The sequence below is a fragment of the Heteronotia binoei genome, chromosome 18 (genome assembly GCF_032191835.1).
Source record: "Heteronotia binoei isolate CCM8104 ecotype False Entrance Well chromosome 18, APGP_CSIRO_Hbin_v1, whole genome shotgun sequence".
Classification (NCBI taxonomy): domain Eukaryota; kingdom Metazoa; phylum Chordata; class Lepidosauria; order Squamata; family Gekkonidae; genus Heteronotia; species Heteronotia binoei.
Window position 1 is genome coordinate 38764596 of NC_083240.1, and position 14568 is coordinate 38779163.

General features: G+C 51.0%; 1 protein-coding gene across 1 annotated transcript in view; it reads left to right on the forward strand.

The window, feature by feature from the left end:
• LOC132586844 (multidrug and toxin extrusion protein 2-like) overlaps nucleotides 1–14079 on the forward strand; it is a 37799-nt gene extending 23720 nt beyond the window's left edge. The window contains exons 12-17 of the mRNA XM_060258977.1: nucleotides 191–266; nucleotides 3002–3071; nucleotides 5959–6091; nucleotides 8207–8301; nucleotides 9329–9410; nucleotides 13178–14079. Of these exons, the coding sequence (XP_060114960.1) occupies nucleotides 191–266; nucleotides 3002–3071; nucleotides 5959–6091; nucleotides 8207–8301; nucleotides 9329–9410; nucleotides 13178–13422 (701 nt within the window). The 3' untranslated portion in view covers nucleotides 13423–14079. The remainder of the gene's footprint in view (nucleotides 1–190; nucleotides 267–3001; nucleotides 3072–5958; nucleotides 6092–8206; nucleotides 8302–9328; nucleotides 9411–13177) is intronic.
• Nucleotides 14080–14568: the final 489 nt, after the last annotated feature.

A 14568-nucleotide genomic window follows, 5' to 3' on the forward strand; every position in this document is an offset into this window, starting at 1 on the left:
CTGAAGGATATTCAGGGAGGTGGCTGAATGAAGCCTGCCCCTGCCTCCCAGTTCCTGGTATTCCTTGGAGGTCTCCCATCCAAGTACTTGCCAGGGTTAACCCTCCTTAGCTTCCAAGATCTGAGGAGACTGGGCTTGTCTGGGTGGAGTGGATCGTTCTCAGCCGTGTCCATCTGTCTCCGTCTTCCAGGGGTCTTTGCTGTCGTGTTTGCTGCTCTTTTGGCCGGCGTGAAGGATGTCGTCGCTTACATCTTTACCAATGACAAGTGAGAAACTTTTTGTTTCTGGGGCTTCCTCCTCCTTGCAGTGGTGGCTCTCGAACCGTGTGCAGGAGACAGCTGCCCGCAGTCCCTAAGAAATCAGCTAAAGCATCCAAGATTCCCATGGACCCAGCCTTCTTACCCGCAGAGGCTGCAAGCTGGGCCTCTATATGAGTCTCCGCGCCGAGCTTTCCAGTCCAAGAGGCATGAGTCTGGCGGTTCAACCCAAATAACAAGCAGTTCAAGAGAACCATGGGGGAGGCATTTGTTTGATGCAAGTGAGAGGGATTCTAGGGATAACCTTGACCTGCAATGTTTTAAAGCTCTTCCCGGGCACTCCCCCACCCTGCTCCCAGCTGCAATTTATTGATGGTATATGTGTGTTCCTCTGCAGGCAGATAGCAGTTTATATCAGGCAAACTGTATGCATAGGAAAGGCTTAAACCCAGGGCCGGCTCGCCCACTAGGCAAACTAGGCGGTTGCCTAGGGCGCTGGGAGACGCTGAATTTGGCTCCCCCCCTCTGGTGCCCAAGACAACCACCTAGTTTGCCTCCCTCCCCCCACTCCCAGCCACTGCTGCGGCTGCCGCCAGCCCCCTCCAGCCTGCTAAAAGTGAGCCCTACTGGCTTCTCACAGCCCGCGCCTAGCCGTTTTGTTACGAGACGGACAGAGGAAGCTTCGCTCCCCCCCTCACTTCCCGTTCCAGAAAGGAAAGGGGAGATACCTCCTCTATCCGTCTCCTAACAGAATGCGCAGGCGCGGGCTTCGAGAAGCCGGTTAGGGCTGTTTTCGTCGCAGCAAGCTGGGGAGGGTGAGCGAGCAGAGCGCGGCGGCAGGGGGAGACTAGCGGAGTACGCCGGAGGGGTTCCGGGAGGGACGCCTGGCTAGGGCGCCAGTGCTGCTTAAACCCCCATTGTGCCTGGGGCTCCCTTCAGGGCTTGATGGTCTTTGGGAGAGCCTGATCCTGGCTCTTCTCTGTAGTCTCTGTTTCTACCATCAGGGGAGCCTGAACTCGAGGTCAAGCCAGATTTTGAAAGCCGGACAGTATGATGGAAACAGCCCCCATATCAATGTCCTTTTCCCCCCCCCTCTTCATTTGCGAGAAACAGACCTGCCGTTCCTGACTTTCATGCCGCTTTTTCTTTCTTTGTGTCAAAAATTCGCCAGTGGAAATCAACCCATCTTCCAAGGCTATGTTTGCATCAAAGCTGTGTTTAGAGAAATGCAAGCAGCGACCGCAACGTGGCCGAGGGGGATTTAAAGAAAAACTGCCCTGTCAGCTTCTTGTCGATGGGATGGCTCCCCGAATGTTTTTCAGGGACATCCCTCGGTGATAGGCAGGTTATGTTCCATGGGGCTTTGGGGGTGGAGCCTGGGGAGAGGCTGGACTTCACTGGGGTAGGGCAGGGGTGGCCAGCGGTAGCTCTCCAGATGTTTTTTGCCTACAGCTCCCATCAGCCCCAGTCATTGGCCGTGCTGGCTGGGGCTGATGGGAGTTGTAGGCAAAAAAACCCAAACATCTGGAGCGCTACCATTGGCCACCCCTGGTATAGTGCATTCATGTCCAGCTTCCAAAGCAGCCACCTCCTCCAGGGCAACTGGTCTCTGTAATCTGGAGATCAGTTTGTAATTAAATCAACTCTGGAGGTTTTCAGACAGAGGCTAGATGGCCATCTGGCAGCAATGCTGATGCTGTGAACTTAGGCAGATCATGAGAAGGAGGGCAGGATGGGTTGCATCGGCGCAAAGCGGGTTTTCTTGTCGTCTCCTGGGCCTGGTGCAAGGGTCACTGAGTGTGTGTATGTGGGGGTAGGTATTTGTGAATTTCCTGCAATGTGCAGGGGGCTGGACTCGAAGACCCTGGAGGTCCCTTCCAACTCTGTGATCCTGTGATTCCAGGAGATCTCCAGGCCCCACCTGAAGGTTGCAAGCCCTAGCTGGGACTGACATCACTGGCTGATGTTCCCACTTGGAAGCACCTGAAAGGGGACGTCGGTGCCCCTCTCTGCCTGACTTGGGGTCCTCTCCCCCATCCCCTTTTCCCTTTGCCAAGCTTCGCCCTGCCGTCAAACAGCTGTGGTTCTGCCAAACTGCCTTCAGTGGGTGGAGCTGTTGAGAAAGGTGGGTTACGAGCAATGTTCCCTCTAAGCTGCAGAGTCTTGCGAGCAAATATTCTACTTTGTGAGCTACTAGCATTAAAGTTGTGAGCGACTGCATAAGTTATTGGGGTCATCCTTCCTGACCTAAGACAAAAATGAGTGAACTGGAGGCTCAAAATCTGTGAGCTAGCTCACGCTCACTCAGCTTAGAAGGAGCATTGGTTACAGGTGGCACAATTTGGTGGAATGCAGCAGTCAAAAGGCACGCCCCAAAACCTGGCTGGCAGTGTTGCCTCTAAACTTGTGAGCAAAAATTCTACTTTGTGGTTTTAAAATTGTGAGCTACTGGCATTCAAGTGGTGAGCTACTGCATAAATTATTGTGCTCTGGGATCATTGTGCCCCGAGCTAAGTCAAAAATGTGTGAGCCAGAGGCAAAAAATGTGTGAGCTAGCTCACGCTAACTCAGAGGGAACACTGCTGGCCAAATTTTTGGCTTCCAGCCTCCAGGCTTCCCGTCTAATTAAAGAGCCAAACCTTATCATGGTCATTATTTTGCTGCCGATTAAGTCTCTCCCGCCCCCTGTTCCTGCTGGGATCTGTCCAGCTGCCTTACCTCCATCTTCTCTTCCTTCTCGACAGAGAGATCATAGCCCTGGTCTCCAAAGTGATGATAATTTTTGCTCCTTTCCACCTTTTGGATGCCATAGCGGTAAGTTTTGAGACAGCGGCAAACGACGGCATTTTGCAGAGCGCGTTTCCCTGATTTGTAATACAGTGTAATGTAACATGTTTTCTTTTTGACTTCTCATGATTAATTCATTCTCGTTGTTTTGCTTGTTACGGTGTGCATGCTTCTTTTTTTTTTTTTTACCGAAAAGGAGGGGAGAGCAATTCACACAAACTCTGGTTATATCGAGGAATCTGTGACAATGGAACGTCTCTTTTTTTTGAGCCAGATTGTCATTCATGACACTCGTGTAGTACTTCCTGGTGACTGTGTCTCAAAACAGATATCGCAGAGCCGGGAGAAGTCCAAAGCAGGACAAGCAAAACGAATAGGGGCTTGGAATAACTTTTCTAGAAGGAGAAAAACTTTTCTTTCAGCTTCAAGAGGGGATTAGATAAACATCTGGAGCAGAGGTCCAACAATGGCGGTTAGCCAGAGTGTATTGTTGGGATGCTGTGTCTGGGACAGCGATGCTCTGTATTCTTGGTATTTTTGGGGGGGGGGCACAGCGGGAGGGCTTCTAGTGCCCTGGCGCCACTGATCGACCTCCTGATGGTGCCTGGTTTGTTTGTTTTTTGGCCAAAGTGTTGGACTGGATGGGCCATTGGCCTGATCCAACATTCTTATTGGATTCTTACGTTCTTATTGTCTATTGAGAGGTCTGAAGAGGCTGGAACTTTTCATTTGAGAAGGAAAGAGGCTTAGGTGAGACATGATAGAGGTTTATGAAATGATGCATAGCGTGGAGAAAGCGGGTAGAGAGAACTTTTTTCTCCCTCTCCCGTAATACTGGGACTCAAGGGCACCTTGTGAGATCGTTGGGAAATAGGTACAGACAGAGCTTTTCTTTTTAGCAGGAACACCTTTGCATATTAGGTCATACCCACCTGATGTAGCCAATCCTCCTGGACCCCTCTAGGAAGAGCCCTGTAAGCTCTTGGAGGATTGGCTACATCGGAGGGGTGCAGCCTAATATGCAAAGGAGTTCCTGCTGCAAAAGAAGCCCTGAGTACAGGACAGACAAAAGGATATACTTCTTCGTTCTACAAATAACTGATCTGTGGCATTCAGTGCCCGTGGAAGTAATGACGGCCACAAGCATCGATCACTTTAAAAGAAGAAGATACTGGATTTATATCCCGCCCTCCACTCCGAAGAGTCTCAGAGCGGCTCACAATCTCCTTTACCTTCCTCCCCCACAACAGACACCCTGTGAGGTGGGTGGGGCTGGAGAGGGCTCTCACAGCAGCTGCCCTTTCAAGGACAACCTCTGCCAGAGCTATGGCTGACCCAAGGCCATGCTAGCAGGTGCAAGTGGAGGAGTGGGGAATCAAACCCGGTTCTCCCAGATAAGAGTCCGCACACTTAACCACTACACCAAACTGGCTCTCCAGTTCCTGAGCAGATTAGTGGAGAAGAGGTCCATCAGCAGCTACTAGCCGTGGTGATTGAAGGGAGCCTCCATCTACAGAAATGGCAAACCTCTCAATCCCAGTGCTGGGAGGCAGCAGCAGGAGAAATCCTTGACCTCTGTGCCCCATTTGTTTTGGTCCCCCAAGGCAACTGGTTTCTGCACTGTGTGAAATGGGATGCCAGTCCAGGTGGGCCACTGGCTTGAGCCAGCAGGCCTCTTCTTATGTGTCCTTCTATCTCAGTAAACGCTACAATAGCCAGTTTGGTGCAGTGCTTAAGTGTGCAGAGTCTTATCTGCGAGAGCCGGGTTTGATTCCTCACTCCTCCACTTGCACCTGCTGGAATGGCCTTGGGTCAGCCATAGCTCTCGTAGGAGTTGTCCTTGAAAGGGCAGCTGCTGTGAGAGCTCTCTCAGCTCCACCCACCTCACAGGGTGTCTGTTGTGGGGGGGAAGAAGATAAAGGAGATTGTAAGTCACTCTGAGACTCTTGATTCAGAGAGAAGGGCGAGGTACAAATCTGCAGTCTTCTTTTTCTTCTTCTAGCCCTGTAGAGTAGTCCAGCGTTGTTCACACAGGAGTTACAGAAAGGTGGCTTGCGGGTTATGGTTTAAACAACAGAGACTATGCTAAGGGAAAACTGGATGCTCTTTTTTCCTCTGCTCCCACGGTCCCCCCTACTCCTGAGGCAAATTTCAAACTGCAAATGCAGGAGGGGGAACCCCCCCCCCAATAGTGTAAATTTCATTCTAGTTTTCTGCATCACTGCAGATGTTGTAGAATACAGCACAAAAGTAGCAAAGGGCCCACGGTGATGTGACAGAGGAGAGTAGCATGAAATTTTGTCAGGAAGAGGCTCACTCACTCAGCTGCAGCCCTCTTGCAAGCACCCCTCCCCTTCTTTTTTCCAGGCAATCCTGACAACTGTTTTTACATTCCTGCTTATATCTCTATAATGGAACGGGCTAGAATGGCTTTAGGAGAGCCAGTTTGGTGTAGTGGCTAAGTGTACGGACTCTTATCTGGGAGAACCGGGTTTGATTCTCCACTCTTCCACGTGCACCTGCTAGAATGGCCTTGGGTCAGCCGTAGCTCTGGCAAAGGTTGTCCTTGAAAGGGCAGCTGCTGTGAGAGTCCTCTCTGTCCCACCCACCTCACAGGGTGTCTGTTGTGGGGGGGGGGAGATATAGGAGATTTTAAGCCCCTCTGAGTTCAGAGAGAAGGGTGGGGTATAAATCTGCAATTCTTCTTCTTTATAAAATGAATTCAGGGGTAGGGCATAATATATTCATGGGAGGGCCTTTCTCCCAAATGCCCCCTTATTGTTATGGGCTTCTGTAGAGAGATAGTGGGCTGGTGTTCTGGCCTCACAGGATGTTTGTGTGTGTGTGTGTGTGTTTCTGCTTCTGGGAACCTGATGAGTTGATTCCAGCGCACCTTGTGTCCCTTTCTCTCTAGGCGTCCTGTGGGGGGGTGCTAAGAGGAGCTGGGAAGCAGAAGATGGGGGCCATTGCCAACGCTGTCGGCTACTATGCCATTGGCTTGCCCATTGGGATTGCACTCATGTTTGGGTACAAGCTCGGTGTCATGGGTGAGTCTACAGGCCAGCAGGCCTTGGGGGGAATTGGCTCTTGAGGTGTCCCCTTCTTGCCCTCGGGGCCCTCTGGGGTCCAACAGATCGATGGTCTTTTATCGGTAGAGTCTGGACAGCCAGAGGACCTTGGCCGCGATGTCTTGTATCGGCCGAGATACAGGAAAAGGAGTGGCTGTTTTGTTCATTGGTATTGAAGACCCTTTCCAAATTTGTACCAGAGCAAGGAAATCGCCATGATCATATAGTGGTTAGTACTCTGCGTTGTGGCCGCAGCAACTTCGGTTCGAATCTGAGTCACGGCAGAAGTGGGTTCAATTTTAAAAGCTCCATGGCGCAGAGTGGTAAAACTGCAGCACTGCATTCGGAGCCCTCTGCTCGCGACCTGAGTTTAATTCCAGCAGAAGCTGGGTTCAGGGAGCCGGCTCCAGGTTGACTCAGCCTTCCATCCTTCCAAGGTCAGTAAAAGGAGTCCCCAGCTTGCTGGGGGGAAAGCGTAGAGGACTGGGGAAGGGAACGGCAAACCATCCTGTAAAAAGTCTGCCGTGAAAACGTTGTGAAAGCAACGTCACTCCAGAGTCGAAAATGACTGGTGCTTGCACAGGGGACTACCTTGACCTTTAAGGAAAAAATATCTCCATTAGGGGGTTGCTGAGATTTGCAGAAGCTACAGGAGTGTTCTGGACGTTGGGAATTTTTTTTTTTTTGGTCTTAATTTTTCATGTTGAAAAATGTATGATTTTTTTTTAGGGTTTTTAAAAAATGGCACAGGATAACCTGGTCTGCTTTTCGATACTGTCTCCAAGGAGACAAAAGGTTAAATTAAGGGGGATATTATATTTGTATTTAGTTCCTGTATTTGTTTAAATTTTATTTTAGCCGGGGGGGGGGAGGTTATGTGTGTGTGGTGACTTCTGGCAGCCCCTTCTGGGGCTTTGGATGTTCAGAGAAGTGGCTTGCTATTACCTGCCTTTGCACCCCAGCCCTGGTATTCCTTAGAGGTCCCCCATCCAAGCGCTTGCCAGAATTGGCCCTGCTTAGCTTCCGAGATCCGGCTTGCCTGGGCTAACCAGGTCAAGGGATAGTTGGTTAATTTAGACAGGTACTATGGTGTTGCATCTGCCCCCAAAATACCCATTTTTTTCCTTTGTTAAGTAATTGCTGCTTTTTTTAATTGCCAATTCTGTTTTGATGCTTTTATTGCTGCCGGAAGTTGTTTAAAACGTTTTGTTTTATGCAGACACTACTGGGAGTCCCCTGCCCCCAACCTCAAAAATGGGAATCAGCTTTTTTTTCCTTTTGATTGGCAGCGTGCTTTTAAAATCTAACCTTGTTAAAACACAAGAATTTCTAAGCGTCCAGAGCAGAAATCCAGCAGGTCTTGTCAGTAGATGCCCTGTGAGCAGAGTTGAGGCAGCTCTTTTGAGAGGTTCCCGTTTTGGGACTTAGATTTTTACTCCTGTTTCTCTTTTGGGGTCTGATGGATCGCTTGTGGGCCAGTTCTTGTGACTGGGGGAAAATAGCTGTAAATGAATTCTGAGGCCCCTGGGGGAGGAGAACGGGCAGCCTGTGTAGTTAGTGCTGAGCTAGAACTGGAGGGGACCCCTCATTCAAATTACCCCACGCAGGTAGGGAAGCTCCCTCACTCTGCCTAGCCTACCGTGCAGGATTGTTGTTACAATGGAGTGAGGTTCTTGCGTGCCACCCACGACTCCATGGAGGAAGTGTAATAGATAGAAAACCATTTGTGTATGTTGTAAAACAATAAAAGAAGAAAAGAAAGCATATGGAGCAGAGGTCCATCAGTGGCTATTAGCCGCAGCATATTGTTGGAACTCTCTGTCTGCGGTAGTGATGGTCTGTCTTCGTGCTTTGGGGGGGGCACAGTGGGAGGGCTTCTAGCCCCACTGATGGACCTCCTGATGGCACTTGGGGGGGGGGGTTGGCCCCTGTGTGACACAGAGTGTTGGACTGGATGGGCCATTGGCCTGATCCAACATGGCTTCTCTTACGTTCTTCTCTTGTTCTAATGAAAAAGAAGAAAAAGGGGGGGGGGGAGGAAAAAAGAAAACTCTCACCAGAGCAGTTCACTCGACACCTTTGCCTTCCTTCCAGGCCTCTGGTCCGGCTTGATCGTGTGCATCTCTTTGCAAGCCGCCTCTTTCTTGATCTTCGTCCTGCGCATGGATTGGAAGAAAGCTGCTGAAGAGGTGAGTCTTCAGGGCGCCTTCATTGCTTGGTGGATCTGATGCCCCCAGCCAGACAACGAGTTCGAGTTCCACTGTGCGGGAGGATGGGTTCTCGTGACTCTTACTGGGGAGCAGAGCTTTTTTTGAGCAGGAACACAGTTCTGGCTGGCTTGGCATCAGGGGGTGTGGCCTAATGTGCAAATGAAACCCTGCTGGGCTTTTTCTACCCAAAAAAGCTCTGGTGGGGAGCATTTTGACTTGGCTTGACTTCTTCTGTGGTGGGAGACAGGAGAGGAAAGGGGAGAAATGAGCCCCAGTAGTGCTGCTCTCCCATCCCATTCTTGTGAGAGCCAGTTTGGTGTAGTGGTTAAGTGCGCGGACTCTTATCTGGGAGAACCGGGTTTGATTCCTCACTCCTCCACTTGCAGCTGCTGAGATGGCCTTGGGTCAGCCATAGCTCTCTTATCCGGGAGAACCGGGTTTGATTCCCCACTCCTCCACTTGCAGCTGCTGAGATGGCCTTGGGTCAGCCATAGCTTTCATAGAAGCTGTCCTTGAAAGGGCAGCTGCTATAAAAGCACTCTTAGCCCCACCTACCTCACAGGGTGTTTGTTGTGGGGTGGGGGGAGATTGTGACCGCTCTGAGACTCTGAGATTCTGAGTATAGGGCGGGATATAAATCCAAAATCATCACCTTCCCATCTTCTCCGGGGGGGGGGGGGGGGAGCGCATTCATGCGTGTGTATGCGCACACATGGAGTTCTGGTTTCCTTTTGAGCTCAGCCACATCTAACCTGAAACAGAGAAGACCAGCATGTTTTCAACACGGAGGGCTAGAAAGTTGAAGTTCATATTTTAAGGATTTCGCTTCTGGGTACCACGTCAGAGATCCTGCGTTTGCAGCTGTGGAGGACTCCCAAGATGCTGGCTGTGACCACCACAGGATGCTAGTTCACCTAACAGGGGTGCCATCTGGGATGTGGGCTTTGACATCGCTTTTGGGCATCCTTCCAAGACTCTGTGTGTGCGTCTCTCTGAAATCCTCTAGGCTCAGGTCCGCGCTGGGCTGGTAGCCCGGTTCCAGACTGCCCACACTGATGATGACGCAGCTAACAAGACAGTGGCTTTAGGTAAGTATCTGGAACAGGGTGGTGATCTGAGGGAAAGTTTCCTTTCTGTGCTTGTTTTCAGTGGGATGGGATTGGGGGGGGGGGTGTCACGACTCAGGGGGGGTCTACCCATTTGCTGCCAGCACTCTGGGTTAATGTCTTCCTTGAGAAGGCCCAGAGTACCTTCTCAACCTCTTCCAGGCCTCCCTTAGCTTATTCCAAATAACGGGCATGAGGACCAGGCAGAGTGAACAACAGGGGAAAAAAAGGTTTATTAAAAGTCAGTGCAATATAACAAAACAGGGTGCATAAAACAGTAAAAGGGGTGAAGGGTAACGAAATGCCCTAACGCGTCTAAACTTACTGTCCCTAAACTGTCAGTCAGACCTAGGCCTACTCACCCTACACAGGCCAAGGTTCTCTTCCTGGCAGCAGCTCTTCCTTAGTGCTGTCTCCTAGGAAACAGAACACTCCCTTCCTGGGCTTGGTCCTTTTATCTCCCCCTCCCAGGTTCCACCCCCCTCTGGGTCAGTTTCCCTCCAAAAACCCTTGCCACCCAATCAGAGGGACAGAGGGGATCCTGGGAAACGTAGGCTCTTCCCAGTACTCCTAAGCAGGCTTCCCTGGGGCCTGCAGGCCTCGCTAGGCCCAGGATCATGACAGGGGGGAACACTGGTCTTCTGCACACGCTGGTCAGCCGATGGCTTCCAAGCTCTGCTCTGTAGACCTCCAGGGATCCTCCAAAATGTATGAGGGGGGAGGATGTCCTCGACGATAAGACGACGAAGAACTGCCGACCGGCTTCCCTGCAAGGTAGTTCACTCGTCACACTAGGAATTTGAATCGAGATCAGGCTAGCCTGATGTAGCCAATCTTCCAAGACCTTCCAGGGCTCTTCGTGCAGGGCCTCCTGTAAGCTCCAGGAGGATTGGCTACATCAAGGGGGGGGGCGTGGTCTAATATGCAAAGGAGTTCCTGCTACCAAAAAAGGCCTTGGTCGGACGTGTGTGTTCTGCACTGTGTGTTTGCAGCGCCCTTATGATTTTTTTTCTCATGGGTCACTCAGAAAAGAGAGGCTGGTTTCTGCTGGTGGGCCCAGGCTAGATACACCTTTGGGCCCTTCGATTATCCCCTCAGCATTACCTTTCTTTGGGACTGGGATATAAACCGACCTTCTCCAATCCTGTGGCCGCTGTTGCATTTTCCAAATTGGATCGCCTGTGCAGATTTTTAAAAACGTTGCCTTGGCAGCAGCTGCCGCCATAGCCCAAGGATCTTCCCTGTGTGACTGAAGGCAAACTGCGGCTGCCATTTTGTGGCTGCCTTCGCCTCCTGCAGCAGCCATTTTGTGACTGGCCAAACTGCACCGTGTCAGAATTCTGCAGGTGCCCTCAGGCTCCAAAGTGCCGGGGAGCCCTGAGGTGACAGGAACATAATTTGACTTTAGCCCAGGCCCATAGCCAAAAAATTTTGGGTGGAGGGCCCAGGGGATAAAATTTTGGTGGGGGGGGGCCCCACAAGGCTTGGCTGCTGCTTCCCTCTGTCAGCTAGCCGAGCCCCAGCAGCAGGAGCCATCAAATAGAGAAGGGGCTTCCCTCCCTCCCCCCACTTGAATGCTATCTCTTGTTGGCTGTTGCTCTCTCACTCTTTGTGCTCTCGCTCTCATGCTCTCTTGCACTGTTGCTATCTCTCTTGCTCTCACTGTCTCATGCTCTCTGTCGCTCTTGCTCCCCATAAGAACATAAGAGAAGCCATGTTGGATGAGGCCAGTGGCCCATCCAGTCCAACACTCTGTGTCTCACAGTGCCAAAAAAACCAAGTGCCATCAGGAGATCCACCAGTGGGGCTAGAAGGCCTCCCACAGCCCCCCCCCCCCAAACACCCAAGAATACAGAGCATCACTGCCCCAGAAAGAGAGTTCCAACAATATGCTGTGGCTAATAGCCCCTGATGGACCTCTACTCCATATGCTTATTTAATTCCCTCTTGAAGCTGTCTATGCTTATAGCTGCCACCACCTTCTGTGGCAGTGAATTCCATGTGTGAATCATCCTTTGGGTGAAGAAGTACTTCCTTTTATCAGTTCTAACCCGACTGCTCAGCAATTTCATCGAATGTCCATGAGTTCTCGTATTGTGAGAAAGGGAGAAAAATACTCTTTTCTCTGCCTTGTCTATCCCATGGATAATCTTGTAAACCTTTATCATGTCACCCCACAGTTGATGTTTCTCCAAGCTAAAGAGCCCCAAGCGTTTTAACCTTTCTTCATAGGGAAAGTGTTCCAACTCTTTAATCATTCTAGTCGCCCTTTTCTGCACTTTTTCCAATGCTATAGTATCTTTTTTGAGGTGCGGTGACCAGAATTGTACACAGTATTCCAAATGAGACCGCACCATCGATTTATACAGGGGCATTATGATACTGGCTGATTTGTTTTCAATTCCCTTCCTAATAATTCCCAGCATGGCGTTGGTCTTTTTTTTTTTTATTGCAATCACACACTGTCAGTCACACACATTTTCAGTGAGTTATCTACCACGACCCCAAGATCTCTCTCCTGGTCAGTCTCTGCCAGTTCACACCCTAGTTCTCGTGCCAGTTCCCGTGTCTTTCGCTCTCACGGTCGCTCCTTCACTCTTTCGCTGTTGCACTCTCCCTCCCTCCCTTTTCCTTGGGTCCTGTTGCTGGCCACATGAATCAGAACACATTGGAGCCCGTGGAGGGGCCCGACAAAGGGGGAAAGGAAAGCTCCCCTGTGCAAGCACCAGTCGTTTCCGTTGCTTTCACAACATTTTCAGGGCAGACTTTTTACGGGGTGGTTTGCCATTGCCTTCCCCAGTCATCTACGCTTTCCGCCCAGCAAGCTGGGGGCTCATTTTACTGACTTCGGAAGGATGGAAGGCTGAGTCAACCTCAAGCTGGCTACCTGAACCAGCTTTCGCTGGGATAGAACTCAGGTCGTGAGCAGAGAGTTCAGACTGCAGTACTGCAGCTTTACCACTCTGCGCCACGGGGCTCCTCAGGAGGTAATAGGAGCACTCAAATGGGGCAAGGTAGAGGAGGGGGGATGCTCTTTTCCCTAAGAACCCGATGCTTTGGGGCTGAGGCAGCACAAGGGTTACAAAGACCACAAGGAGCCTCTCCAAGAGGGAACCTCTTAAGGGGCATCCAATTCACTCAAGCTTGAAACTTCTTCAGAGAGAGCCAACCCCTCCTCCCCAAAGGGAGGCCGCTCCTAACTAAAGGATCACTGCAGACAGGCATCCCCTTTTGCCCTGCAGCAAAAATGCCACTTAATCCTCTTCTTCCATTAATCCCAATACACATCCTCAGGTTAGATCTCAGAAGCCAAACTCAGGTCAGCCCTGACTAGTATTTGGGTGGGAAAAGGAAAGGAAAGGTCCCCTGTGCAACCATCAGTCATTTCCGACTCTGGGGTGATGCTGCTTTCACAATGTTTTCATGGCAGACCCTTTTTACGGGGTGGTTTGCCATTGCCTTCCCCGGTCATCACACTTTCCCCCCAGCAAGTTGGGTCCTCATTTGACCGACCTCAGAAGGATGGAAGGCTGAGTCAACTTTGAGCCGGCTACCTGAAAACCCAGCTTCCACCGGGGATCGAACTCAGGTCGTGAGCAGAGCTTAGGACTGCAGTACTGCAGCTTCACCACTCTGCGCCACGGGGCTCTTTCCTACAGAGGGAAGGAGGGTTAAACAGAGTGGCCTGGCCCCAACGGGCCCCACCGTAGATACAGGCCTGCTTTAACCCGAGGCTCTCTTTCCCTCAGCGTACCTTACACTGGAAGCAGAGGTTCCCAATGGGGAAGCGATAAGCGAGGCGGCTCATGGGAGCCTAAACCAGCCGCAGCAGCAGCTCATTGAGGCCGAAGAGCCCCCGCTAAGCGACATTTCCCCACGCGGGGGCATACTTTCTGGGAAAGAGCTCTTCTTCCGACGGGGGCAGGCTCTGGTGGCAGCCATTGCGATCCTAGTAGTTGGCGTTCTGATCCGACTCCTGCTGAAAAACGGGTAGATCCGGGGACGACCAGAAGCGGAGGATCCATGGGCCAAAAAAGGATGGGATGACAGAGGCGCCTGGCGTTTAATGGGGGAGGTGTGTGAAGAGCCACGTTTTCCTTTGGAGACAAGTGGCAGCGGCCAACGCGGTCCAAAGAGCTGTCCCTCGCTGGACTGGATTACAGCAGAAGGTTTCTTTGGCTGGCGGTGGAGAGTGGACGTCGTTCCTCGAAACACACTTTTGTCAAAAGAGTTGCCGACTTTCGGAGGGGTAACGCAGCGGGGCTGGGGGAACTCAGACGTCTGCAGCTCCGATGTTCAAGGACTTCACCCTTCTGATTTCCCCAAAAATGCTCAGGCAGCTGAAAGCCCGCCGGCAGTTTCCATTTTTTTTTTAAAAAGACTTAACCTTCTTCCTCGTAGCTCAGATGTCTTTTATTATTTCCCCCTCTTTGGTTCCTTTTATATTTATATCTCCAGACGGGGCCTCGTGGTGTTTTTAAAATACGAAACTTGTTTTGCTGATTTCTGTGCCTACCGTTCGGATTCCCTCAGCAGCTTTCAAGCGGCAACTGGAATCCTATATTTTGTGGGCTTTAAAAAAAAAGAAAAAAATAAATTCCATGTTTTGGAATGATTCAGGGTTTTTGCAAATAAAATTGTTCCAACGTAACTTAATTGGTTGCAGGTCTTTCTGAGCAGATTATCAGTTCCAGACTTACGGTATTATGATAGTGCGCGTCTCGGTATTTTTCTGCTTCCAGAAAGAAGAAATAATTCCTCTGCCAAGGTCATGGGCAAATATGAAAAACACATAACTGGTACCATGTCATAAAACAAATGTCCTAAGCGATGGATTGTGTGCATGCCCAGAGGCTGTCGTTCTGGTGTGGCTGGCAGCGGGTGAGGTTGAAGAAGACGACAGCATTGGATTTACATTCCACCCACCGCTCAGAGTCTCTGAGCGGCTCACAATCTCCTTTCCCTTCCTCCCCCACAAAAGACACCCTGTGAGGTGGGTGAGGCTGGAGAGGGCTCTCCCAGCAGCTGCCCTTTCAAGGACAACTCTGTGCAGAGCTATGGCTGACCCAAGGCCATTCCCCCCGCTGCAAGCGGAGGAGCGGGGAATCAAACCCGGTTCTCCCAGATAAGAGGTCCGCGC